This window comes from Vicugna pacos, chromosome 22 (assembly GCF_048564905.1).
Source record: "Vicugna pacos chromosome 22, VicPac4, whole genome shotgun sequence".
Lineage (NCBI taxonomy): Eukaryota > Metazoa > Chordata > Mammalia > Artiodactyla > Camelidae > Vicugna > Vicugna pacos.
In genome coordinates this window covers 22,321,866-22,349,700 of record NC_133008.1, presented here as the reverse complement: position 1 = coordinate 22,349,700, position 27,835 = coordinate 22,321,866, and the positions used below count along the sequence as shown (strand labels likewise).

The 27,835-nt window shown below is 49.6% G+C and overlaps 1 protein-coding gene and 1 non-coding gene across 4 annotated transcripts in view; one reads left to right on the top strand and one right to left on the bottom strand.

The window, feature by feature from the left end:
- CPAMD8 (C3 and PZP like alpha-2-macroglobulin domain containing 8) overlaps positions 1-27,835 on the bottom strand; it is a 76,192-nt gene that overhangs the window by 36,324 nt on the left and 12,033 nt on the right. For 2 of the 3 annotated variants that reach the window (XR_012063159.1, XM_072947437.1), the window contains exons 6-20: positions 26,679-26,696; positions 26,230-26,284; positions 25,061-25,174; positions 23,879-23,963; positions 21,285-21,393; positions 18,834-19,061; positions 16,867-17,037; positions 14,693-14,821; positions 10,926-11,109; positions 9,127-9,299; positions 8,366-8,515; positions 7,807-7,968; positions 6,342-6,484; positions 3,019-3,081; positions 616-847 (exon numbers count right to left, since the gene is read on the bottom strand). Coding sequence is in view for 2 of the 3 variants with exons in the window: in XM_072947437.1 (XP_072803538.1) it covers positions 616-847; positions 3,019-3,081; positions 6,342-6,484; positions 7,807-7,968; positions 8,366-8,515; positions 9,127-9,299; positions 10,926-11,109; positions 14,693-14,821; positions 16,867-17,037; positions 18,834-19,061; positions 21,285-21,393; positions 23,879-23,963; positions 25,061-25,174; positions 26,230-26,284; positions 26,679-26,696 (2,016 nt within the window). In the remaining variant the exon portion in view is untranslated. The remainder of the gene's footprint in view (positions 1-615; positions 848-3,018; positions 3,082-6,341; positions 6,485-7,806; positions 7,969-8,365; positions 8,516-9,126; positions 9,300-10,925; positions 11,110-14,692; positions 14,822-16,866; positions 17,038-18,833; positions 19,062-21,284; positions 21,394-23,878; positions 23,964-25,060; positions 25,175-26,229; positions 26,285-26,678; positions 26,697-27,835) is intronic. The other variant, XM_072947438.1, reaches the window with a different exon arrangement.
- Positions 10,577-10,649, top strand: TRNAT-GGU (transfer RNA threonine (anticodon GGU)). The gene has a single exon. It is a non-coding gene; the product is annotated as a tRNA-Thr (tRNA).

Genomic DNA, 27,835 nt, shown 5'->3' with positions numbered 1-27,835 from the left:
ATTGTGTTACAGGCAGTTCCTGGGACCGATCAAGCTGCCTCTTGGTTCTGTCACCTATGCGTGCTGTTCCCTCTCCAAGAACACCCTTCCAGGTCTAGTGTCCAGTTCAAACATCGCCTCAAGACTCAAGTTCAGAGAAGCTGCCCCCTTCCCAGGGTTTCCCTGGCTCCCTGTAGACACCTAATTCTTTTTTCTTTTTCACCTTATTTTTTTTTAATGGAGGCACTGGGGATTGCACCCAGGACCTGTGCATGCTAAGCATGTGCTCTACCACTGAGCTATACCTGCCCTTCCAGCCCCCCTTACCCTATAGACATCTAATTCTAACACAGGTCACTCACTCTGTATGGGACCTCAAACATATGACAATGCTTCTCTGAGTTTCCCATGTGGGAAAATTCCATCACAGCCTCCCCTTCCTTGGCTCTTGTGGGCACTTGATAATGACGCAGGTAAAATCATCAACCCAGCACTGGCCACAGGAACGTGTGCCCAAGAAAGCCGAGTTAGAAGCACTAGAGCAACAGGTTAAGCGCAGGCAGACTCCCCGTCCTGGGCACTGGCGTCTTCCCCAGGGAACGGGGAAAGGCTGTATACGGAGGGCGAGTTCGGTACCTCGGCACAGGCGTCCATGTAGTTGTAGACGTTGAGTGGGACCTTGGCCTGCTCCCCGCGGACCACGTGGTGAGGCAGGGTGAAATCTACAAAGAAGGGCTTGAAGGTCTTCAGCAGAGTGGGCTCGGCGATGCCCAGGCCCCTCTCGGCGGACAGACCCACTGCTTCACCCACCCAGCTGGTGATGGAGTCGGGGACCTGCACGCTGAGTGTCTCCTCGCCGGATGGGTCACTGCAGAAAAATGGACAAGCGTGGGCCCTTCTCCAGGGCCATACTGCAGTGGCCAGGTGGGGATGGAGGACATTGCCTTGGGCCCAGAGAGATGCCCCCTCCACACATACAGCTTGGAAATAAGCATTTAAGACACCATACAGCGCGGGACAGGAGAAAGTCATCCCTTGGCCCTGACTTACCATAATCAAAAATATGAGCATCTCTTAGGACCACTGTGAACACAGGACCACCCAAAACATGGGTTCAGAGAGGTAAATTTTGACAGTGTGTGCTCTGCCCAGGTCAGAGGAGAAAGACACTGAATTGAGGGGGCTGGTCACTGATGACTGTGTCTCCAGAAAGGTATGTCCAAGTCCTAATGCCCGGTGACCCGTTAATGTGACCTTGTTTGGAAATAGGGTCTTTGCAGATGTAATTAGCTAAGATGAAATCATATTGGGGTAGTCCAATGACAGGTGTCCTCATAAGAAGAGGGAAATTCAGACACAGAGAGAAGGAGGCCAGGCGAAGATGGAGGCAGGGACTGGGGCGATGTGCCCACAAGCCCTGGAGCCCCCAGAAGCTGAAGTAGGCGAGGAAGGTCCTCCTCTTTCTGTTGTTTTAACCCCCCCCACTACTTTATGGTCGTGACTGCAGCCACCGGCAACTAATACAGTACCAATAAAATAAAATGTCTCATCAATATTTTTATATTGATCATGTATTGAAACAATAATATTCTCGATCTGTGTTTGGTTAAATAAAAAATCCGATTCAGATGAACTCCATCTGTTTCTCTGAAATGACGTATGTGGCACACATTATATTTCTATGGGACAGCGCTGCTCAAGAAACATTCAAGAAGTGGGGAGGGTAGAGCTCAGAGGTAGAGCACGTGCTTAGCATGCACGCGGTCCTGGCTTCAGTCCCCACTCCCTTTATTTATTTATTTATTTATTTGGTTGCTGGTTGGTAATTAGGTTCTTAAATTTATCTTTAATGGAGGTACTGGGGAAGAAAACGCCAGGCTGTTTGAAAAACAGGATGTTTTCTCCTATCCCGCAGCTGGCTCCTTGGTTCCAAGGACATGGTCCTAGAACAGGATGTGTTGTGTCTGACAACCGTGGCATCCATCCCAAGGACATATCCCAGTATCTCTTTCTTTGTTCTGTTTCTCCCACCGAAGTTTCTGTTTTAGGGCTGAGCTCCACGGGAGCAAAAAGCCCGTAAGAGAAGGTGACTGGCACCACTGGAATGGAGATAATGGCAGCAGAACCTTCCAATAAAAGACCCCTGGGGAGAGGGTAGCTCAGTGGTAGAGCACGTGCTTGGCACGCATGAGGTCCTGGGTTCAATCCCCAGTGCCTCCATTAAGGAAGAAAACAAGAAAAGAAAAACTAGAAAAGTTGCCTTTGATATAAAATAAAATACATAAATTTCTAACAACAACCCAAAAAAAGACCCTTTGGCCCAATCGGGTGCAGGAGCTGTCCCAACCGGCTACTTGGTTGAAGGCTCCCCACTCAAGCGAGCGCTATGGGAATCTCTCTGTCCAAGAACACTGTGACGTCTTGGGCCGAGTCCACCCACTGGCCCACCTGCTGGCCCCAGGGGTCTGAACTTTCATGCCTAACTGGTTTCCCAGGGCAGCCACCACTACCTTCTACTAGTCCCCCTGGTGTTCTGACACCAAGCCTTGAAAGAAAAAAGCCAATTGCATCTGGCAAGAACTTGGCACAGAGCTGCTGCCTCAAGGCTAACTGAAAAGAGAAAACAATGTAGAAAGGAAATGTACTGAGAAAAGCAGCCTGCTTTGCGGGCAGGAGCTCGAGTCCCCTGAGGAGCAAGGAGGAGGGTGGGTGGGTGGAACTGAGTTCATGTTCCAGGGAACTGTAATCGTTTTAATGAGCTCGTTATGTAAACAGACCAGATCGAGTTACCCCAAGAGAGAGTTGTAAGAGGCACAGAGCCCTTGAATTTCATATTTCATGGGCAGATGTCCGGGGCTGCAGTGGGATTTGAAGCTGACTTCATAGCTTTGAGTTTTATGCGTTAGAAAAGGATGCCTGAGGTCTTACTCAGATGTTGGTGTCAGATCTCCAGGCAAACCCACTGGGAACAATCTGGACTTTCATGAGTACTGGTGAGTCAGCCCACAAAGGCAAGGAAGGAAAGAAATCTTACTGTACCTGATGTTGAGACAATGCCAAATCCATGTTTCAGGGAAAAAGGTCCTTTTCCTCTTCTCTGCTCTGCAAATGAAAGAAAGAAAGAAAGAAAGAAAGAAAGAAAGAAAGAAAGAAAGAAAGAAAGAGAGAGAGAGAGAGAGAGAGAAAGAAAGAAAGAAAGAAAGAAAGAAAGAAAGAAAGAAAGAAAGAAAGAAAGAAAAGAAAAGAAAGAAAGAAAAGAAAAGAAAGAAAGAAAAGAAAAGAAAGAAAGAAGGAAAGAAAGAGAGAAAGGAAGGAAGGAAGGAAGACAGAGAGAGAGGAAGAAAGAAAGAGAGAAAGAAAGAGAGAACGAGAGAGAAAGAGAGAAGTGACTAAAGTTTCATGAACGTAACTTCTGTTACCAGGCAGATTAGCAGTCTACTTGATTAGGATATACGTGTTAATTCTCTTACACAGTAGGTTAACATTCTACACGTTTTAATTCTCTTACCTGGAAAGGTTAGCGTTCTACTCAATTAGGACATAACATATTAATTCTTTCACCTGGCAAGGTTAACATTCTACTTGATGAGGATTAGTAAAAGCAAGGCATCAAAGGCTTGGCACAGTCTCCTTAAACTGACAGTGGTGCCTCAGATCCTGAATTTAGAAGGTAAGAGGGGGCCACCGGGACCACCCCATGTCCTCCCCTTTGTTAATTTCCCTCCCTGGGCTTGCCATGTTTTTCCACATCATCACATCACCTTTCCCCCAACTCCCTTCCTCTGTTTCTAAAGAGTGCCTTTCATTCTTGGTTCATCCTCAGAAGCCTCATAGCCCACCTTCCTCCAGGACTGTCCTATTCTTTAAAAAGAAAAAAAATTAAGCCCTACTTGAAATTTAGCAAAACTTCTCAAAATTAAAAATGCTCACATCCCTTGCACCTGGGAGATACCTCTCCTAGGAATGAACCCTGAAATTAACCACAGACACATGTGCAAAGACAGACAGAGGGCATGATTCACCACAGCACTGTGAGAATTAATAAACAACCAAAATCTCCATCAATAGGGCATCAGGTTAATCAAATGACAGTACACTCACTCAGTGGAATATTACACATCAGTGAAAAAGAAGAGTAAGGTATGCATATACATACTGATATGGAATGGTCTCTAAGACTTATTGTTGACTTAAACAAGGAAGGTATAGAGCAATATTATAGTATTCCCCTGTTTTTTTTAAAATCCTTGTGTATATAAAGAAAAATTTTAGAAGGATATCTAAGGAATTATTGACCATTACTGCCTCTGAAAAGGGAACAGAGGATCTTGAGATGGGAGGGAAACTTCCACTTCATTATATACACTTTAATACTGTTTGAAAAAAAATTTTAACCACATGCCTATGGTTAAGAAAAATATCTTGACTTCAGAAAAAGGATGCATTATCCAATTACAAAAAGGCATGAACACTTGCTTTTTAGGCATTTATTCTGCCTTCCTGCATTGGGATTTCCAACTGCCTTTGTGGTATGGGGTTTAAGGGCTGCATACCTACTCCAGGTGAAACTCTCAGAAGGCATGAGCATGGGAGGAGCAGGGCTCCCAGGGTGGTGTCTGGCTGAGAGACAGGGGCCAGTATTCCACCCCCCTCACCCAACTACATCTTGGAAATGTCTTCATGTGCATCCAAAGTACCACAAAGGGAGCCTGGTGTGCCCATGCCCTGATTTGGAGTTTGGAAACTAGGACCCATTTCTGCCAAATGTGTATCCCAGATGGATCCAGGTACCCAGAAACCACTGCAGAAAGAGCTGGGGGGATTGGGAAGGCTCCCAATCTGGCAGAGAGGACTTGAAAGAAGAAGGTTTTCATGGACAGGCCCACTAGGGCAGGAGACCCTCTGGCTCAGAACAAGGGCTGAGGAGTCTGGGTGCCACCCTCAAGGTCTCCAGAGAGGCCCAGATGCTGAGGCACTGCTGACCACACTGACCTCATCCCTGGCCCACTTGTTCTGTGCCTCCCACTGGAGGATTTGGCAAGAGACATTACATCCAATGCCTGCCTCTCCTTTCCCAGCCTATATAGCCCTAAACCCTGAGACAGTAAGGAGGCAAGATCTTCAGAACACCCTCCCCCTTCCCTGGTTGGCTAAGACTTGAAGTTGAGGAGCTAGTGGGAGAGGCAGAGAATGAAGGGGATGGGAAGGAAGAGAGGTGAGTGATCGGGGAGCAGACACAAAGGGACAAAGGAAGAGAGGAAGAAAAATTACCTCCTGTGAAACAAAGATTTCCTTGACTCCAGGGGACGAAGCTACAAATCTAAGAGAGATATGTGAACTCCTCTCTCTCTCATTAATTGAAAAGTTAGCAAACAAACAAGCAAAAACTAGCAAGAACATGGAGGGCTGGAGCACCACCATCAAAAGCTTGACCAAAAGTACACACAGAGACTTCTATATCCAATGATGGGCACTGGGGCATTCTTTTCAAGTAGACATAAATATTTATAAAAACTGACCATATAGTCAGGCTCCAAAATAAAAACCAGACAATGGATATCATACAAACCATGTTCATTGGCCACGATGCACATTTGACACAAATTTACAAAACACATTTTTAAAAATCATTTTAAAATAACTTGAAAATGTAAAACACGTCTGGGCAAGCCACAGCTCAAGAAGGTAATTGTTCCACAAGTCAGAACCTATTTGGGACTGAGCAATAATGGAAACACTTCACAGCACAACTTGGGTGCAGCCAAAGTAGCACTCTGAGGGAAATGTACAACCTTCAAAAGGCTTAAATGTTTGAGTTAAAATAAGAAAGACTGAAAAGTAGTTACTTGGTGTCTAACTCCAAAAGGTAAAGTGTTGGAGAGACAGGGAGAAGAGAGAGGAAGAGAAGGAAGGAAAGAATGGTGGGAGGAAGGAGAAAGGGTAACAGAATTTTCTAGGCAGAGTCTCTGGGAGTGAGAAGATCAAGCTCCAGTTTCCCACCCCGCCCCCAATTCCTCTGTCCCCAGGTAGATCTGCTCACCCTCCTCTCTCTTCTGCACTCTCATCCCTGTGCATTTGGGTGGGGCCAAGAACTGGGGGGAGCAGGGCCAAAGTGCTCAGTGCCCCCACCCAGCAGGCCAGTGGTGACTCTGGCCCCAAGGGACACTGGGCAATGTCTGCAGACATTTTTGGTTGTCACAGCTGGGGGGAAGGGGTCTTCTTGGCATCTGGTCGGTGGAGACCAGGGATGCCACTCAACACCCTACAATGCATGGGATGGCCCAACCACAGGAAATAAACCAGCTCCGAATGCCAACAGTGTGGAGGTAAAACAACCTTACTCAAAAGGCAGCAGCAATTACCTGGGGGGTTGTCTGGAAGGTGCCGCTGCCATCAGGCTCCCTGTGTGGGGCTGGAAGGCGGGGACAGCCTCATCGGTGTACAGGCCACCATCCTGCCGGTGGTTCAGGCTCACCAGGTCTGTCATCACCACCAGTCCTGTTTCCTGGGCAACAGACAACACCCAGACCCACAGTGGGGAAGCGGATGTGGTGGTCCCAGAGGCAAACAGGAAGGAATAACAGTCCTTATCACCCGAAGGTCACTGGCCCAACACTGCTGCTGTGTAGGCCTCGGGGAATCAGTCCTCTGCTCCAGGCTTGGTGACGAGGGCTTAAGGGATCAGGGGACCCAGTGCCCATCCAGGGCAGGCAGAGGGGGAGGCCAGTCCATTTGTGGTCTAGGCACAAAAGACTACATCTTGTACGATTCCATTTATATGAAATGTCCCAAATAGGCATATCCACAGATACAGAAAGCAGATTAGTGGTTGCCAGGGGCTGGGGGAGGAGAATGGGGAGTGACTGCTAAAGGGAACAGGTTCTCCCTTTGGGGTGATGAGAATATTCTGGAACTAGATAGAGGTGCTGGTTTGCACAACACTGTGAATGTACTAAATGCCACTAAATTGTTCACGTTAAAATGGGTTAACTCTCTGTTATGTGACTCTCATATCAATCAAAAAAAATCGGGGGCAGGGTATAGCTCAGTGGTAAAGTGCGTGCTTAGCATGAGTGAGGTCCTGGGTTCAATCCCCAGCACCTCCATCAAAAAAAAAAAAAAATCAACTGGTGCAGTGCCTAATTCAGATCAAGGGCCAACGACTGTGAGCTGCAAATTACTACTGTTATTACATATATGCGTGTGTGTATAAATATTTGACACAGCAAAATGTTAATTGTGGGATCCAGGTGGTGGATCTACAGATGTTCGCTAATTTGTTCAACTTTTCTCTATGTTTGAAAATATTCCATAATCAAAATGGGAGGAAAAGGATGCCTTTTAAATTATTTTGAAACTGAGGTGAAAAGCGCCCTCAGAGGGGACATGCATTCGAGTGGAGACCACCAGCATGTTGATGTGGGCTAGAATGATGCTTGTGGTATGTTGTCCCCACCCCTGGCGTCCCCCTGACCCCTGGAGCCAGGAAGGAAGGGGACGGATGTGAGGTATGTCAGCAAGGGTGAGGCTGCCACCTGAGAACACAGCCATCTGCACCCAATATGGGGATTTTCCTTCCGGCAAAGCACCTTCAAAGTCATTGCTGCAGAAGTTCAAGTTATCAGTGGACACTCCTTCTGCTCTCCTCTGTTTTGCAAATCCAGAGGGTCCTCCATGAGCTTTCATTGGGGAGAATCGAAAAAGACTTCTGCAGCACTGAAGTTTGAAAACTTCCCCTCTGACCCATCTCTGTACCCCAAGACCCCTTGTTTCAAAATAAGAAATGCTCAGAAGGGCGCAGCAGGGTCCAAGACCATCTCTCCTTACGGCGAAGGCAAACCCGGAGTCCTTGGTGACGCCCCACGGCCATGGGAAGATGGAGGAGCGCCGGCGTCGTCGGGCTGTCAGCCCAGCCCACCAGAAGGGTCCATCTTCCCTGGACACCCCAAAGGCATCGGAAACATCATAATCCTCCAATTCTCGGAAAACCTACAGGCAAAGGGGAGCAGGGATGTTCAACTGAGGGTTTCTTTTCAACCCAAACTGGCCGTTGTGGGTCTGGCATGCTCTCATCTCAACCTCCCTTCATGTCTATCATTTGGAGCCAATCTTAGGAGATGGGCATCAGGGGCATTAACCCATTTCAAAGATGGGCAGACTGGGGAAGGGAGAGGTGGGACCTGGACAACATCACCTTGCAAGGGTCTGATGGGTTTGATAACAAGAGATCTTTCAACTGCACCAAAGCAGCGACAAGGATGGAGTTCACTGAGAATAAGCCCAATGGAGGGAGAGAATCTGGATTTACATGGGGCTTTTCAGTTATTGTAAAGGAAAAGGCCTCCAGATAGATGCTGGACCCCAGCGCCCAAGGGCCCCTGCTCACCTGGGCGGGAGTCAGCCGAAAGCCAGATCTGAGCAGGTAGATGCTCTTGTCAACCGCAGCGACACACACGCAGCTGCCCCTTGCAGCCCTGACCCGCAGGTCAATGACTTCCCCAGGTTGGGTCTCATTTGCTGAATATGTCAGTGAAACCTGGACCCAAATATATAACAGAGAGATTGGGAGCCTGGCTAAATTCTCCAGACCCACCCACCCACCTCCCCGCCTTCCGAGGACAGTCGGTCCTCGCCAGCTCAGCTGGGACCCTGGCCTTGGTGTCCAGGTGAGGACAAGGGTGGGAGGCAAAGTAACAGGAAATAGGCTGGTGCAACTGGAACACTCCGTGCAGAAGATGAGAGGGGAGGGAGAGATGGGGAGACGGGTGGCAGCAGAGGACATGTTGCAGCCAGTTTTGGAGGGTGCAGGGGGAGGGCGTGGGAGGCTGAGCCCCACTGCTGGGGACGTCAGCAGTGTCCCTTAGGTCTGGAGCCCAGCAAGGACAGAGAACAGCTGACCGCTTTCCCTGTGTGAGATGAATGCAATTCCCATTTGGGTGACTTCTAGAGGATCTCCAGTGAAGATGCAACTTAGGTTCCAATTATTCCTGAAGGTAGGGCGGCCCTTACAAGTCCTGCCTGTTACAGCATGTGGAGTCTGACTTACAGCAGTGCACAGCCCGTGCCAGCCTGGGCACCCTGGAGCCCCCAGCCTCGATGGTGCTTGCCCGTCCACCCTCCCTCCTGCTCTGATTCCCGATGCGCTACCTTGTTTTCAAAGAAGGTCTCAACAGCAAACTGGAGGCTGTCAGCCACCCCTTCTCCATTCTCCCTGACGTAGAAGACCAGCAGGCGGCCGAGGGGGACCATGCTGGGGGTCACGGCCAGCCGGAGAGAGGTCACGCACACACTGACCTCGGCTGCTGGGGCTGGAGGGGGCTCTAAGACAAGTCAAAGGTGGGGAGAGACATGAAAACTCAGCATCCCACAAAGGGACCACCAATGCGCCAGGCTGCCCCGGGGGTTCATGGGATGTAGCACGAGGAGGTGCCAAGCCGGGGCTGGCCCAAGGCAAGTGCTCCATGGATACTCACATCCTCTACTACTTCACCTGGAAGGAAAGATAAACCCAAGAGGACGTAGGTACACAATGATGTCCAAAGCACCATTCAGGTCAGTGGTCCTCAGCCAGGGCCATGATGCTCCCCAGGGGACTCTGGGTAATTTTGGTTGTCACAACGTGGGGGTGTTAACAGCATCTAGTAGGTGGGGGCAGGGATGCTATTCAACACCCTACAGTGCACAATGGCAGAAAAATCCGGCCCAAACATGAGGAGTGCTGAGGGTGAGAAAGTGACTTAGAATGAGAAAGACCCTGTCTGACTTGCTGTCTGCCTGCCTTCCCATCTATCATCTATCTATCCATCCATCCATGACTCTGTCCATCCACCGACCAATTTATCCATTGATGATTCGTCTACGAATCTATCCATCCATCCATCCATCTATATACTGATGATTCTATCTGTGAATTTATTTATCTATCAATCCATCCATTCGTGACTCTATCCATCCATCCACCCATCCACTGACCCATCCATCAATTTATCTACTGATGAATCTATCTGTGAATCTATCTATCTATCCATCCATTCATGCCTCTATCAATCCATCACCTATCAATGTATCTACTAATGATTCCACGAATGTATCTATTTATTCATCTATTTCTCTGCCTATCTCAGTGATTCTCACCCAGGGGGTCACCTTTCTCCCTAGAGACACTGGCGATATCTGGAGACATTTCAGGTCATCATTCTGTGTGTGGGTGGGTGGCCCCTGGCATCTGGTGGGTGGAGATCAGGGATGTTGCTCAGCACTGTAAAGTGCACAGGACGGCCCCCACCACAAAGAATTCCCTGCTCCCGAGTGTCCAGAGTCCTCACCTTCCTGCTTCAGGCAGGGGGGCTGTGAAGAGGAAGGGGCTGGAAAGACCTGGGGGAGGAGGCGGGTCTTGTGAGTAGCACGTGGGGTCAGGGAGAGGGAGGGGAAGGACTCCCAGCTGGGGAATCAGTCTGAGCAAAGGCAGAGAGCGGGGCTGGCAGATGGCAACATGGTACATTGTGGGCCCGTGTAGGGGCCTAGCCATGGCTGGACTGCTCCATCCCCTGCAGAGAGGCAGTGAGGAGGGTCTCAAGAGGAGCTGCCTCCAGGGGTGGGAGGGTATAGCTCAGTGGTAGAGCGTGTGCTTGGTGTGCACAAGGTCCTGAGTTCAATCCCCAGTACCTCCATTAAAATAAATAAATACCTAATGACCTCACCCTCCAAAAAATAAAAAATAAATATTCTAAAATAAACATTAAAGAAAAAGAGGGGCTGCCTCCAGCTGCTGGTCACTGCCCACCCTCCTGGCCCTAGCTCCATCTTTTCTGGGATATGTGCCCTCCACCTGGAGGCAGTCTCCCCTCCTGGCTGCGCCCTGCTCATCCCTCCCTGCTGAGATGCCCACCCCAGCCTCAGTGGTTGAGAAGGAAGAACAGGAACCTCCAGCCTGTGGTCTGGCTCACCTGTCTCGGAAAGGTGCATTAAGCGAATGGGTTTCTCCGGGGCTGCCCGCTTGCTTCTCTGCTGGGTGATGTGGGCAGGTTGCTGGCCTGAGAGCACGATGTTGCCCCTCGCAGCCACCTCATAGTACAGAGTGAAGTTGCAGGGACAAGTGGACTTCACAGGGAAATGGGTGTCCTCCCCAACCTATGAGAGATAGGCAGCATGGGGAGCCCTGCCTGGCACCCACAGCCCGGCACCAATACCACAGCCTGTCCTGCGGAAAAGGCCACTGTGGGGCCACAGGGAAACCAGGACAGCTGAGGGACGAGCGCTGACCTCAGAGCAGAGTGCCCAGCATATGGTCCTGGCTGTGGCCACATCCCCATGGCAGCCTCAGCTGATGCTCTGTAAATGGGGCTGTGATGTGGCTGAAATGTGATAAGGGTATGGAAATTCTCAGCGAGGTGTTGTAAAGAACTGAACCTCGTCCAAAGAGAGGTCTGGCCTTCTCCCCCTGCCCCCAGGAGGTGATCACTAAAGCCTTGAAATGTCTTGCCTGATGAGTCTTTGTTTATCTGGGTCTGGGGCCACACTAGATACTAACAGTATAACTTATGGTGGGGACTTGGGCCACACTGTGTCAGTTTGACTTCTGGAGGGGCTGAGACTGAAGTCAGCCAGGCAGGTGGTTAGCCATGTCTATGTGACTGACCCGCAATAAAAACCGGAGAGACCCATCGGCGAGTGGTTTCTATTAGAAGCAATGTTGACATTGAGGCTCAGGTGAGCATCCCTGATTGGCAGTACACCACGCATGTAGTCATACTTTGTTGCTGGCAAAGTAAAACTGTCCTTGACTCTGTGAAAAAGAGGACAAGTCGCCTGGACCCTGCCTTATGATTCTCTTGCCTTGGCTGAATTTAATCTGTATCTTTCACAGTATTAAACTGTAACTGTGAGTATGACAGCTTCCAGCGATTCTGTGAGTCCCTCTAGAGATGAAAGAAACTAAGAGTGGTTTGGTGGCCCCCAAACTCTGCAACTGGTGTCAGGCTGGAAGGTGGTCTTGGGGACTATTCCCTAACTTTGTAGATGCCAGTGCCAGCGGTGTGCTGGACTTTCTCACTGAAGGTATAGCCAGTGAGTTGGGCTTTATCATAATCCCCAAGTTTTCAGAGGGGGAAACTGGGGCTTGGTCCCATCCCAACATCAGTGAGATGTAGGGTCATCTACAAGACCACAGGCTTGGATTCTTGACAAAGGTCATGATTATGACAAGGAACAAGGACTGTTTCAGATCAAGAGCAGTTACACACACAGAAGACCCAAATGCAACTCAAAAATGGATTCTGAGTGCAACATGCACACATGCACACACAGGTGAGCACACACATGTGCACATGCATAAACATGCATATGCAAGATATGCATACACATGCACACTCACACGTGTGCACATGATTGTGCAGGTGTGTACACACAATATACAAACTATCTTGAGGAGACCTCTGAAATTCTGAATATTACCTGTGAGTTAAACAATATGATTGAGTGAATACAATTTTCTTAGATGTAACAATGACCTTGAGGTCATGTTGAAGAATGTCCTTATTTTTAAGACATATTATGCTCAAATATTTAAAAGTGAAGCATCATGGTATCTGTAACTTACTTGCAAATGTTGCAATCAAAAAAAGTGGAGAGAAATGGATGGAAGAATAGGTGAGTGGATGAATGGATAGATGGGTGAGTAAGTGGATGGGTGGATGGGTGGGTAGAGGATGGGTGGATGGGTGAGTGGAGGATGGATGGATGGGTGGGTGGAGGATGGATGGATGGGTGGGTGGATAGGCAGATGGATGACTGGGTGGGTATAGAGATGAAGGCAAAATATTAATTCATAAATCTAGATGAAAGGCATGTGGTTATTTATCATACTATTTTCATTTCTCTCTAAATTTATAAATATCCTCCTTATAACAACATCCAAACAAAAGTCCCCTTCTGTCTGAGATGTTGGAAGAAAGAAGGAAAGAGTACCAGCCTTTTTCTTCTTCTCATGAACTACCTTGTAGCATTAGAGCAACCCTAAAAATTGGGGTGACAGCCCCCATTTACAGAGCAACTCCTCCCTGCATGTCTTTTGGTGCTGGAAGAAGAGGAGAAGGCCCCAACACAGAGCCTGGAGTAGACCAAGCCACTCTTGTCTCAATGCCCTGAGGTCACACCTTGGGCCCCTCGATGACAGTCTGGGGCAGGGGGTGGGGGAGCTGGAGCCTGCTGACCTGACTCAAGCAGGATGGAGGTGTCTCTCCGAGAGGAAAGTCTGAGTGGCCCAGCCAAGTCCTCACCTCCTGGGAACTGCAGCCGGCAGCTGGGACACAGGACTCCTTCCTGCTCCCATGGGAAGGCGGCCAACGCCAGCATCCCCACGCTGCACCGCTGGTGAACAGCATTAAACAAGAACAGCATGTTCAGCCAAGCTGGGCATGATATCGGAGTTTCTCATTCACATAACCCCCACGGAGGGCCACTAAGCCTGGGGGACAGGCAGCTGGCGCCTCAGTTCCTCTGAGCTGCATCCCAGGAGCCCCTCGTGGCCTCGGATCTGGGCAGCGCTCTCAGAGAGGGAGTATCTGAGATTTACGGGGCGGGTAGGGCCTGGGAGACCCCGGCAAGCAGTTTCCATTAGAAGCAATGCTGGCAAACCTGTCACCACCCATGGCCGCCAGGCTCAACCCTCCGCGCTGTCAATAAGGAGGATTAATGGATTGCTTTTTATAAAACATACATACATATATATATACTGTCCAACAGGCGAGCAAACAAATCACAGTTCCTCCAAACCATCCAATGCAGTATTATTCACCACGAAAATGAAAGGAGCTCTCAAGTCATGAAAAGACACAGAGGAGAAATTCGATGCAAATTGCTAAGTGAAAGAAGTCAGTCTGAAAAGGCCACACACTGTACGACACTGACTCTATGATATTCTGGAAATGGCAAAAGTATAAAGATGGTGAAAAGCTCAGCGGTCGCCAGGGGTCAGGGAGAGGGAGGGATGGAGGGAGGAAAAGGCGGCGCACAGAGGATTTGGGGGGAAGTGACACTATTCTGGATGACAGTGCAATGGTGGGAATGTGACACTGTGCATCTGTCATAAAATGGGCACCACCAAGGTGAACCCTGATGAACACTGCGGACTTAAGTTCGTAATCACGTGTTGATCGCGGCTCCTCAATTTTAACAGATGCTAATAACCAGGGAAACGGCGTGCAGGGGAGGTGAGTATGTGGGAACTCTCCGTACTTTCTGCGCAGCATTTACAGATCCATATTTCTACACACATCTCCGTGCATCTTACTTAAATCGGGATCATGGAGTAAAAGACTTGGAAGGAACTAAGAGGAGAGCCGGCTCTCAGTTCATCTCACCTTTGCACCCAGGGTGTCTGCAAGTGTCTGGTGGGTGACTCTGGTGCCTTTGCATAAGAAGCTCGAAACAGTGGGGAACCAGGGCCAACAGCCGGGGTCCTATCTCAGGTGTGGGAGTGATGGCACCCTGAGGGCAGTTGTGATGTTTATCACATGGGCCAAGGCCTAAATGGTCAGTGTAAATAAATTATGGGCATTCAATCTGTGGAATACCCCCTTTGCTGGAGGGATGGGAGCCCAGCGTCCAGCATCAGCATCAGCCCTGCTGGGGCACGTGCAGGTCTCCTGGTGGCACGTGTGTGCTGCTTCCTGGACCCCGTCCTGCCCAGGAAGGGCACACCTGGAAGTCTTACCTGCAGAGGGCGGGAGGGCAGCTGCAGCTGCAGGTAGCACTGGCTGGGGGAGTACCAGCTGCTGAGGGAGAGATAGCTGGGCAGGTACTGGCTCCCCACGGGCTTTCCGCTGAGGGCCGTCACCTTGGTCTGAAGAAGAGAGAGAACCTGGTCAAGGCCTAGGCACTTGGTGCAGGAAGGGGGGTCTCTTGGGTGCTTCTGTCTGCCCTGCCCTGCAGCAAGACCCTCCTGTGCTCCAGTTTCCCTTTGTGGAACCCCCTCCCCAATTCTCAGAGAATGGGGTCCAGTGTGACTAGTACATTGCTCTCCAGCTCCACGGGAAGCAAGTGTCCAAGACTGGCCACAGGGAATTGGGGGTTGGCTCAGGCAAGGACAAGTGGCCCACGTGGCCGCCGAAAAACAGTTCCATCACGAGCATGTTAGGTAACCCCGTGTCTTGAGCTTGCCAGCAGCCCCGGTGGCTTCTGGGAGGAAATAACCTGCCTAGAATGTGAACTCAGAGGAGATGGCAGTCTGGAGAGGGCGTAGCTGTGCTGAACAACATCCCTGAGGTTTTGGATGCAGCTCCACCCGGAACTCTCCAACCAACCCCTGCAACCCCCAGGGACTGGTGGTTATATTAATCTTGCTCCTTTGGGAGTTTGAATCTGTTGCCTTCATTTGCTGCTGGAAAAGTGTGGTTAACACAAGGGAGACACCAAAAGCAGGGATGGGGTAGCTAAGACCTCTGTGTGATAAAGAATAAAGCAACTGGCCCATGTTTGGTAGCCAATAAACCCCTGGAATCTCCTGAATGATGGGAATGGCTTCGCTATTCACAGTGGGTCCTGATAATATGTACTAACAAGATGATTCAGGATGGGGACAGCCATGCCAGAAAGACCAACCATGGGATTAGAGGGCTGGGGCTGTGAGGCCACGTGATGTGATAGTAACCTGACCTCAAGGGAGGGGAGGTGGCTGGAGACTGAGTTCTGTCAATGGGGCCAATGATTCATCAATCAAGCCTATGCAATGAAACTCCAGTGAAAACTGGGGACCCCAAAGCATGAGTGAGCATCCCCACTGGCAGTTCTCTGTGTGTATTGTCAGGAGGGTGATGGGTCCCGACTCCTCAGAGACAGCACAGGAAGCTTCAGATTTGGGCCCCTCCCAGCTCTCACCCTATGCATGCATCTCTCTCTCTTTGGTTGGTTCCAATTTGCATTATTTTGCTATAATAAAGCTGTAACTGCAAAAGATACAAACTTCCAGTTATAAACTCAGTCCTGGGGATGTCACGTGCTGCATGGTGACTATAGTTAACATTGTTGCATCGTACATTTGAGAAAGTTGCTAAGAGAATAGATCTTAAAGGGTCTCATCACAAGAAACAAAAATGGTAACTATGGATGCTAACTGGACATCTTGTGCTGATCATTTCACAATATATACATTGACTCATCACACTAAACACCCAAAATGAATATAATGTTACATGTTAATTATACACATAAATTTAAAAATAAAGTTTAAAGTTGGTTCTTCTTTAAAAAAAATTAAAAACCTTTTTCTAAGCAGTATTTGGTAACTGAAATCAACTGTCTTTCCATCAAAGTGACATTTTTGGAAAATGCTGATTTTTAGTCAGCTATCTATGAAAGACAAAATTATTCAGCTAATTCTGGTAGTGGTAGTCATTTGGGGGGTTTGTTGTCACTAAAAGACCATGGAAATTAAGGGATGTCTTTCAATCATTAAAAAAAATCTTTAATTGTAAGGTAGTGGGGTAGTGGGAACCCTCAAATTTGTAGCCAGTGGGTAAAAAGTCTGGGTGGCCTGGAGATCTCTGGTTATTAAAAATCTTTAAGGATATGTTGCCCACAGGGAACACAGAGAACACAAGTGTCCTTGGTTGTGGACCTCTGGGTCTTTGCACATGCTGTTCCATTTTCCTGGAAGCACCCTGGCTGAACCTCCCCCTGGTCAGGAGTCCACTTGGAAGATCCCTTTTGAGGAGCCAGATCCCCTCACCTCTTCTCAGCCTCCCCCTCACTCTAGGATTGCTGGGTTATCTGATCCCCAATCAGCTTCCTCCATCAGACTGTGAACTCCCTATGGCAAGGGCGGGCCTAGGGGAGGCACCAAGTCCCCACGTGCTGGTTGAATCACAAGGGTCTTGGCGACTCACCCACCTCCAGCCATACGTGCTGAGCTGACATAGGGATGGAGGGGATTTCAAACCCCACCAGCCCACCCCGGGACACAGATTCAGTGGTGTAGATATTGTCCTTCGGCGTTAGCTCTGCCCTGATCTGGACTGTCACCCCCTCAGCCGGGCTGCCATCTGGGTAGGACAGCTCCACCTGGAAGAGGTCACCAAAGATTCAATGAGTTGAGGGTAGCAACACTCCCCAAACTGATCTACAGACCCAACCCAATGCCCCACGGGAATCCCAGCTGCCTTCTTTGCAGCAGTCAACAATCTGAGGCTAAAATTCAGAGGGAATTGTGAGGTGCCCTGAAAAGCCAAAGTAATCCTGAGAAAGAAGAACAAAGAACCCATACATTCCAATTTCAAAACTTACTACAAAAGAACAGTAATCAAGACAGTGTGATATTGGCATAAGGATAGACATGGAGACCAAGGGGATCAAATTGAGTCCAGAAATAAACCCACACATCTAGAGTCAATTGATTTTTGACAAGGTTGCCAAGACCATTCAGTGGGGAAAGAATAATTCCTTCAACAAATGGTTCTGGGACAACTGGACCTCCACATGCCAAAGAATGAAGCAGGACCCCTACCTCACACCACATACCAAAATAAACTCAAAACGGATCAGAGACCTAAAGATAATGGCTAGAACTATAAAACACTTGGAAGAAAACAGAGTGGGCAACTTTTATGACCTTAGACTTGGCCAAGAAGTCACAAGGTACAAATCACCAGATGCTGCCATTTGCCTGGTGCCACACCAGGGTAGGAATGGGGTGGGAAGTGTCAGAGATGGTTCCATGTGACTGTTAGACCTCACTTGCTCAGGCAGTAAGAAAAGTGGTCAGCGTGAGGGGTTCAGAAGATGTGGATGTTGTGAAAGAAACATGGTCAGTGGTTCCTGAAGAACCCTGGAGCACCCCTCAACTGTGCAGGTATTTGGGAATGGTGTGACCAGCTTCAGCTCCATTCTTCAATGCAGGTAGTGGATCATTTCTCAGCTGTAGGTGAAACACTTCCCTTTCACTGAATGGACAGCCTGGAGCCCCTCCTTCGTACATATTCTGACACATGGAGCCTTAGCTGCTACTCAGACTGGGACCCTCAAAGCCAGGGGCACATAAGCTGTGTCTCTGTACATGGGACAGTGAGGGCAGTCCCACTGAGACCTCAGCACGGAGGAGAGAAGGGAAGTCCCAGGACACAGCATGAGGACAGACCGCCAGGATCCTGTGGGTGACCCATGGAAGGCAAGTGGGCATGGGGTGTGGGTGCAGGGTGGAGGCAGGGGTCAGAGGGCATGGCCAGAGTCCCTCAGAGTGATAGTCGGCTCCACTGGCCTTGCACCCTACAATTTCAATTAAAACCCAGAGGCCCCAGTTTAGTAATTAAGATAAAGATCTCAGATTTCTGGTCAGCTCAAACTTTACTGTATACAAAAATGATGGGGTGAATGGGAGGGAAGCAGGGGCTTGTTCAAAATACTCCTCCCCAAGGAGGATCTGAATCAGTCTGTCTTAGAGACAGGGATCTGTGTCTAGGGACTTGGATGTTAGGTCATCCAGAGATAAATCAACCCAATTAAAGAAGGCACTGTTTTCGAGGAACTGATTTAGTAAACGGATACAGAGCATCTTGGTTTAATGCTCTAGGTACCGGAATGTCTAACCACACGGAATAAAGTAAACCAGGCTTTTAGGTGGAGCAGAACGTTCAGTGCCTCTCACCCCGGGTAGCAGCTCTCACCACGCTCAGCAAAGCAGCCCCTTGGTGTCAAGAGGGCAAAAGTTATGCAGGCGCAATCAAAGGACGCAGTCTGCAGCCGAGCCATGGTTTCGGGGCCCGTGGCACGCACTGCAGTGGTTTCAGTGGTCCTCGGGTGGGAGCTGGGGTGGGAGGCAGTGATTTCAACAGTCCCCGCTGGGCACCAGGCCCCGGGCTTACCTTCCCCACGTAGGACAGACCCGGCTTAAACTGCTTCCTTGTGTCTTTGGAGTATCGGACGTCCACCAGCTGCCTCTGGACAGGTGTGGAGTCGTCAAAGGCCACCTGTTGGCTCCCATCTGCGCTGGTCACCATGGCCCAGATGCTGACCGTGCCCCGGAAGTGTTCGGGGACGTCGGCCGGGATCATGTCCTTCACGCAGATGTTGAAGTCCCGGGAGCCGTGGATCTGGGGGCAGGAAACACACGGTCGTGCCCACCCGGAGATGGAGTGGCTCTGAGGGACAGTCTCAAACACTGGGCTCGAGTAGGTGCCTCCCCGGCTGCTTAGAGGGCCAGGGGGACACTCAGTGACCCACTCGACCTACGCCATAGGCCACTGTGTGGGGACTGGATGGCTCGCTGGACATACACCATGTCCTAGGAAGAGGAGGGCTGGCTCCTTGAGCAGAAGGTGAGGCAACTCCATGGGCCAGACAGCAAGGCCAGGATTTGAACTCTGGAGCACTGGCTCCCCTCCCACACTCGGAGCACGGAACCTTCCCATATATCTCCTATCTGCATAATTAGCAAATAATCCAAGTCCACAAACAGCTGTGAAGTGAATTATTCCATAAAGGAGAAAATTAAGACAAGGGCCACCAGGCATAGCCTCCAGGGAGAACGGCTGGGACACCAAGGATGAGGTGAGGGGCCAGGGTGTCCGCTCCACAGAAGAGAAGTCACGAGGACAGAGAGGAAGGACACATCCCAGGCAGCAAAGGGATGAGGAAGCAGCTTCGGGTGGAGGCAGGAGGGAGGTGGTGCTGACAAGGTTCAGTGTTGGAGGCCCTACAGAGGCACAGTCTCCAGGACACATGTGCACACACTACAACACAGGCCACTCACAAGGCAACATTAGGTTGAAGAAGAAAAACAAAAACCAGGTGATCAAACTTCACACGCACGGGATGTGAAATCACGCGGCCACTTTGGAAAATAATCTGTGATTCCTCAAACAACTCAACCCACGGTCACCACTGAGAGACTGAATACACAAACGGACGAGGGCCAGGTAATATGGAAAAAGAGGACTCTGACCTGCTGTCCACAGTCACCAGCAAAGGAAGCCAATGCATACAGCTGGCCCTTCGTATTTGTGGGTTCCATATCCACGAGTTCCCTATCCACGGATTCAACCAACTGCAAATGGAACATTTGAATCTACGGAAGCGGAACCTGCAGACACGGAGGGCTGACTTTATCTACAACTCAGACTTGTAGGAAGTCATACCCCTATCTCTATAGCAACCAAACAGTAATCTCCATAACAACCAGCCCCAAACGGCCAGGACTTGATTAATAACTAACAGTTTCCCTGATTTTTGCCCCCATTTCCATCTTTGGACCAACTGGGAAAAGCCAAATATGTACCCTTCGCCAATCACACTGGACGCCCGCTTCTAGTCACCCGCCCATGACGGCCCCACGCCAAAAGCTTCCCATCACAGCACACCTGGAGCCTTCCTTTCCTTTGACTATAAAGCTTTCCCACTTCTCCACCTGCCTCTGAGTCCCAGCCAAACACAAATGATGGCGGCTGACTCCCCTGCTAGAGCAAGCTCTGAACACATGGCCTTTGCTCGTTCTTATTCTGGTGATTTTCATTTAAATGCACACCACACAACCCAGGAATTCCATATCCAAGAGAAATGAAGATATCAGGCCACACAAAAACTTGTACACTAATTTCATAGCATTACCCATAACAGCCAAAAAGTAGAGGCAACTCAAATGTTCACCAGCTGATGAGTGGATAGACAAAATGTGGTCCATCCACACAACGGAACACTACTCAGTCATAAAAAGAGAGGAAGTATTGATACACGCTACAAGGTGGACAAACATTGAGATCTTCATGCTGAGGGAAGGAAGCCAGACACACAGGGCCATGTGGTGCATGATTGCATTTATATGAAATGTCCAGAAATCCATAGAGACAGAAGCTGTGTAAGTGGTTGCCAGGGGCTGGGGATGGAAACAAGGATTAATTTCAAAAGAAGATAAGAGATTTTGTGGAGACAGAGGAAATACTCTATAATTGGATGGTGGTGGTGGATGCACAACTTTGTGAATATTCTAAAAACTATTGAATCATACACTCAATATGGGTATTTGAATTGTATGGCATTTTTTTTTTAAACTTTACATGCAATGTGCTGGGAAGAAACACAGCAAAATATCAACAGAGGTTGTGTCTGCCTGTCAGAGGAGAAATCACTTTTATTTCTTCTTCTTTTATATTTTCTAAAGTCTCTAGGTTTGACCCGCAGGAATTTTATCATCGGGAAAACCCTCACCATTTGAATTGTTTTAGAAAGCAAAATAAGATAGATGATTACAGAGCTGAAGGTGGGGGCAGGCCGTGTGGGAAAGGACCTACTGGGTGACAGCTTGGGTTCCTGCTCCTCACCTTGGTGGTCCTGAGGGCAGGGCGCCCCACCTCCTGGCTGTAGTACCCTACGCCATTTACAGTCATGTTGATCGTTAAGGTCCCCGAGACAGGTTTCCCAAAGGTATACCTGGAACAAAAGGACAGAGGGTAGTAAGTTTCACAAGCAGGAGAGCCCCATGGGACAGCAGGGGAGGGGTCAGTCTCGAGAAAGTCCCCTAGGATGTGGTCACTGGCAGAATGGCTAATACAGGGACACTTCCCATGCTACATTCCATCCTTACAGCCCTCCCTGCAGCCCTGAGACAGGACAGATCATCCACCAAGCCTCATGCTGGACAGAAAAAAAGACCCAAGGACAGTCTCTTTAATAAATGGCACTGGGAAAACTAAAATGGGTGGCTGCATGTAAAAGACTGAAATTAGTACACTTTCTAACACCATCTACAAAAATGAAAAATCCACCTATTCAAAATGGATTAAAGACCTAAATGTAAGACTGGATACTCTGAAACTCCTAGAGCAAAGCATAAGCAGAACACTCTTGGACATAAATTGCAGCAGTATCTTTTTGGATCCATCTCTGAGAGGAATGGAAATAAAAACAAAAATAAACACATGGGACCTAATTAAATTTTTACACAGCAAAGGGAACGATAAATAAAAAGGCAACCCACAGAATGGGAGAAAATTTTTGCAAAAGATGCACATGACAAGGACTTAATTCCCTAAATATACAAACAGCTCATACAGCTCAATATCAAAAAACAAACAACCCAATCAAAAAATGGGCAGAAGACCTAAGTACACATTTCTCCAAAGAAGACATACATATGGCCAACAGGCACATAAAAAGATGCTCAACATCACTAATTATTAGAGAAACGCAAATCAAAAGTACAATGAGGTATTACCTCACGCCGGTCAGAATGGCTACCATTAAAAAGTCTACAAATAATAAACACTGGAGAGGGTATGGAGAAAAAAGACCCCTCCTACACTGTTGAGGGGAATGTAAATTGGTGCAGCCACTATGGAAAACACTAAAGAGGCTCCTTAAAAAACTAAAAATAGTATTACCATATGATCCAGCAATCCCGCTCCTCGGCATACATTCAGAGGAAACTCTAATTGGAAGATACATGCACCCCAATGTTCACAGCAGCACTATTACAATAGCCAAGACATGGAAGCAACCTAAATGTCCATAAACAGGTGACTGGATAAAGAAGACATGGTATATACATATACAAATGGAATGTTACTCAGCCATAAAAGGAGTGAAATAATGCCATTTGCAACAACATAGATGGACCTAGAGATTATCATACTAAGTGAAGTAAGTTAGAAAGAGAAAGACAAATATCACATATATTGCTCATATGTGGAATCTGAAAAAAATGACACAAATGAACTTATCTGCAAAACAGAAATAAACTCACAGACATAGAAAACAAACTTATGGTTACCAAAGGGGAAAGGGAGGGAGAAATAAATTAGGAGTTTGAGATTAACAGATATACACTACTATATGTAAAATAGATTAAAAAACCAAGGGCCTACTATATAGCACAGGGAACTATAATCAATATCTTGTAATAACCTATAAGGGAGAAGAATATGAAAAAGAACAGATTTATATATATGTGTGTATGTATAACTGAATCGCTGTATTGAGCACCTGAAACTAACACAATACGGTAAATCAATTATACTTCAATTTTTTTTTAAAAAAAGGAATCTTAAAAAGAAAGAAAGAAAAAGAGACCAAGGGTCAGAGAGGAACTCTGGATCCGAAACAGCAGGATATGTGAGACAACCACTGGGGCTGGCCACAGGATAGAGCAGGGCAGCACAAAGGATGGAGCAACTGTGGACACCAGGGAGGCCTGGAACTAAGTGCCCAGGGATTTCAACTTTGAACCTCTGACTTCTCTGAGCCTCAGTTTCCTCACCCGGAGAATGGGACTAAAACCATGTTGGCGAAACTTAAGTGTGTGTATGTCAGGCTTGATGCAGAGGGGACACCTCCTTACTGAGACACAGGAGCAAAATGGGAGACCACAGCGAATAAAACAATAATGGCTGGAATTTTGATAGTACTTTCTAGGCTGTAACCCGTGTGTGTATCCAGCACATCCTTGGATTTTAAAACACAGCTGGAGGAGACACCTGCTAGAGAACGTCTCCCCCAGAGTCTGCGGCAGGTGGCAGAGCTGGAGGAGGGGAACTCGAGCCTCTCAGGGCTCTTCCAGGGGCCCCAGAAAGGGACAGCGCCTCTTGACACCCTCTGGTCAACCGTCATGTTGGGCTCAGTCAAGAGCCTGGTCATTAGGTGAGCAACTCCCTCAAGAAATCCCTCTCGGGTCAGCCCATTAACTGTGGGTGCAACCTGCAGGGGGAGTTGGGTGGAGCTGAGAGCCTGCCTGGAAGAGGCATGGCCTAGGGGTGTGTCCTAGGAGAGGGGCATGTCTTGGGGGGACATGTCCTAGGGAAGGGGCATAGCCTGGAAGGGGCATGTCCAGGGAGGGGCATCCCTAAGGGTGTGCCCTAGGGGAGGGGCATGCCCACGGAGGGTATGGAGGGCTCTCCCACAGTAGCCGCCTCTGTCTCACCTGGCCTGCACAGTGCCAGTCTCACATGTGTCCAGGTCCTGGATATACCGTGGTGGGTCAATAAGCAGCTCAAACTTTGGCAACACTGAAGGGAGAGAGCAGAGAAGAGGGAGGTGGGGTGACTTCCATCACTGGGGTGGCCTCAGAAGGGTACCAGAGGTGTGGGAGGGAGGACCGCAAAGTCAAGTCTGGGAACTCTGTGCTGCTGACACAATGAGAATACACATCACCCTTTGCTGAGCACAGGTGGCTCTCTGGGGATTTTGCCCACCAGATCTGTTTCCTACCTTTGGGGGACCTGCACCCCGTTTTCCTCAGGGGGCCATGTCTCGTCAGTTTTAGGCCACCTGCTTTGAGTGCAGCCAATTCCAGCCCATCCCAGGGGTGCACAAGTGGTCAGGTTCCTGGACCCTCTAGGGGCATTCTGAGGGTGCTGTGGCTGGAGGGGGTCACTCTCTGCTGTCCTGGGCACGTCTAGCCATCTCATCACCCTGCACAGCCCGGGATGGACACCAGGGAGCAGAATGGAGGAAACGTGAAGACACTGGTCCTGAGCGCTTACAGCACAAGCCTATAAATCCCCTTCCTCTTGTCTGCTCAGTCTGCACCAGGCTTCTGGTGCTTGCAGCCCATGACCCCGACTTGTACAGCTTGTCCTTCCAGGGCCTTCCTCTTCAAAGAGGGAGAAACCCTTGACCCCATGAGGGAGAACTTCAGCACAGAAGCAGAGTACGTAGCTCTGGCCCAGGGTCACCCCCCAGCTCTTGTTACTTGAGCAATTTCCTTAACGGCTCTCTCAGCCTCAGTTTCCCCATCTGTAAAAGGAGATACTTCATCGGTTCAGGATGAGGATTAAAGAATAAAAACATGACAGCCTCAAAAAGAAAGACCATTCTAATACTTGCTGCAACAGGGATGAACCTTGAGGACATTACACTCAGTGAAATAAGCTACTCACAAAAAGACAGAAGCTGTATGATTCTACTCATATAAGGTCATCTGTTTTATCACAATTTTTTTTTTAAGGACATGACAAAAGCCCAGCCCTCCACATGGTGCCTGGCCCTACTGAGCCCTCAGTGAATAAGGCGTCTGCCATTTTCTCCCTTGTCATCTGTGTCATCACTGAGGCTGTGGTCTGCCTCCATCTGAAAATCTAGAACCTGAGATTCTCCAACTTACCATACTTCTGAACTTCGAAGGACTTGTTGTACACGTGGCCTTGCATTTCGACAAAAATGAACCATTCTCCCAGTACCGGCTGGTCGGACAAGGGGAAGGTCATGTTGGTGATGCCTGGGTGAAGAAAGATGCCCCACTCATCCTGGGGCAGGTGCGTGTGCAGACAGCCTGGCATTGGGCAGTGAGGTCAGGGCAGAGGTGCCCCGGGCCTCCCCTTGCCCTGTGCAGCCTCTCGGGGAAGCCAGAGACCACAGGCTGGTGGGGTCTATGCAGAAGCAGCACTCCCGTAGGCTGAGGCGGGGAAGCTGGGAGAAACTGCACCTTGAGTTCCTGGGGGAGCCCTGAAGCCAAGGCCAGGTGCAGGTGGCGAGCTGGATGAGACAGGGAGATGGGCCAACCAGCTCATCCACACTGCTCCCCAGATGAGTCGTTCCCTCAGTGCCGGAGAATCGCACGAACCCTGACGGAATTTGGCAGCCTTCCTCAGGGATGTCAGAATCAGGAAGAGGGAAGTGGACATGGGGAAGGATCAAGACCAGGCCAGGGAACCCAGAGGCATGGGTGACACGGCACAATCCACCATGGCCCACGTATGGGCCAGAGACACCCTACTTGGCCTCTGGTTCACAGAGGCATGCGGGGTCCAGGAGCCCCCAGGCAGGACTCAGGGTCTGTCATGTTTGTGCATTTCCCAGGTTGAGGGTGCACAGCTGTCCTCAGTCTCCCCAAATCGCCCCTACACCTCCCCTCTCAAGGGGCTCTGCTTCCTTTAGGGCCAAAACACAGAAGGATGTCAATTACACCGCCCTTACTGTCATAGAGATAGAAAAAAATGCCAGCTCCTCAGCCAAAGCAAAGCCTTCTGACTCCTCACTGGAAAAGAAATGTCTCAGGTTGGGCGGAGGAGGAGGAAGTTCTGCAGTGGGAGGAAGGTCGGGGTGCCAACAAAGTCCTGATATTCCAGAAAGGTCTCGAGTTACGGGAGAAGCCCCAGCTGGATCCCAGGCACAGAGAAACGTGGGCAGAGAGTCCAACGCTGCCGTGAAGGAGCCGCAGGTGCCCAGACAGCACGTGCAATTCTCCCGGGAAGTTTTTCGCATCTGCCACCCAAAGGTGCAGCCCTCAAAGCACAGAAGGAATTAGGAGAAAGGACTGGAAAAGAGACTTACCGCAGCACAAGGGCTCTAAATGTCTCCACTCCATCATCCGTGAGCCCCTGGGATCCTGCAGTGAGACAGACCCACTGTAAACTCAGGGCAGCCCATGTGTGCCCCACATGCATGGGGACCTTCCAAGCCCTCTCTCTAGGGCAGACCCCAAAATCAGCTATTTATACAGAGCAAACGGAAGCTCAGGGCATAGAAGGCACTTGTCTGAGGACAAGGGGACAGAGGGGCAGACCTGCTTCCTGGTTTACGGAGCTGTGTGCAAATCTACAAAGAGATGGACAGACATGTGTTTGGTCTGTCCCAGGGTTCAACCCAGTCGCAGACTTGTAGGGCGAAGGGGCCAGCAGGGATCAACCCAGAGGGTGGGTGGTGGGCAAAGACAGACCAGGTCTTGCAGACAGCGGGCTAACTATCCCCGAGCCAAGGCTGTGGAGGGGGAGGCCACTCACCAGGACGTAGGCTTCCAGCTGCAACAGAGACAGAGGTGGTCAGCAAACCTTCCCATGAGCCCTGAGCCCTCCGTGCGCACTGACTGTTCATCCCTTGGGACAGGTGCTGTCAGAGGTTGAACGGTGTCCCCCTCCTCCACAAATTCATATGTTGACATCCTCACCCTCAGTGCCTCAGAATGTGACCATATAGAAGGGTCTTTATAGCAGTGATTAGTTAAAATAACTAGGTCACTAGCGTAGGTCCCAATCCAACAGGACTGGTGTCATGAGAAAGAGAAATTCGGACACAGACTCACACAGAAGGAAGAAGACGGCCAGTGACAAGCCAAGGAGGGAGACCTGGAGCAGATCCCCCGCTCCTGGCCCATGGAAGGAACCAGCCCTGCCCAGACCTTGATCTTAGACCTCTGGCCTCCAGAACTGGGAGAGAATACATTTCTGTCCTTTAAATCAGCCAGCAAACTCATACAGTTGCCACTGACAATGAGGCTGGCTGAGTCCCACCTGGGGCCTCTGTGTTCCTTGCTCCCCATCACAGCCCTGCCCTCCCTTCCAGACTCCCCCGCACCCCAACTAAGGACAACTCCTCCAGGCAGACCACCCAGGTTGCCACCGCATTGTTTCGGCAGGTGGCGCATGTCAGGTTCCAGGAGGCCTGGAACGCACCTGTTCCTTCCCAAACTCCCAGCACCCGCCTAGAGCCTGGCTTCTACCCAGTGAACATCATCAAAGTGAAGTGAAGAGTCAACACTGATTCCAAGATGCAGAACTCTCCAGTGGAGTCTACTTTGCACAACTGTGCCTCCTGATCCCAGCATTGCGCCCTCATGCACGGCTAACCCTGTACACATAGGATCCAACCCATCAGCTCAAGCCTCCCTGTGCGTCCAAGGGTGTCCGTGCTGAGCCCAAAGGAAGCTCTGCACTTCGAATTCAGCATCCTGAGATTTAGCCTTCTTGGGCCCTTAACCAACCTCCAGAGGAAAATAAGCAGCTGCACATACAGATCCAGGTCCCTTTCCTCCCATCGTTTGCGTGAAGCCCTTTCTGGCAAAAACTGGACACTGGGCAGGAGCTGATGTCAAGTGACTGAGCCTCGCCCCCCTCCCTGGGGAGGGCTATGGGCAGGCAGCCCCCTCCAACATCCAGGCACC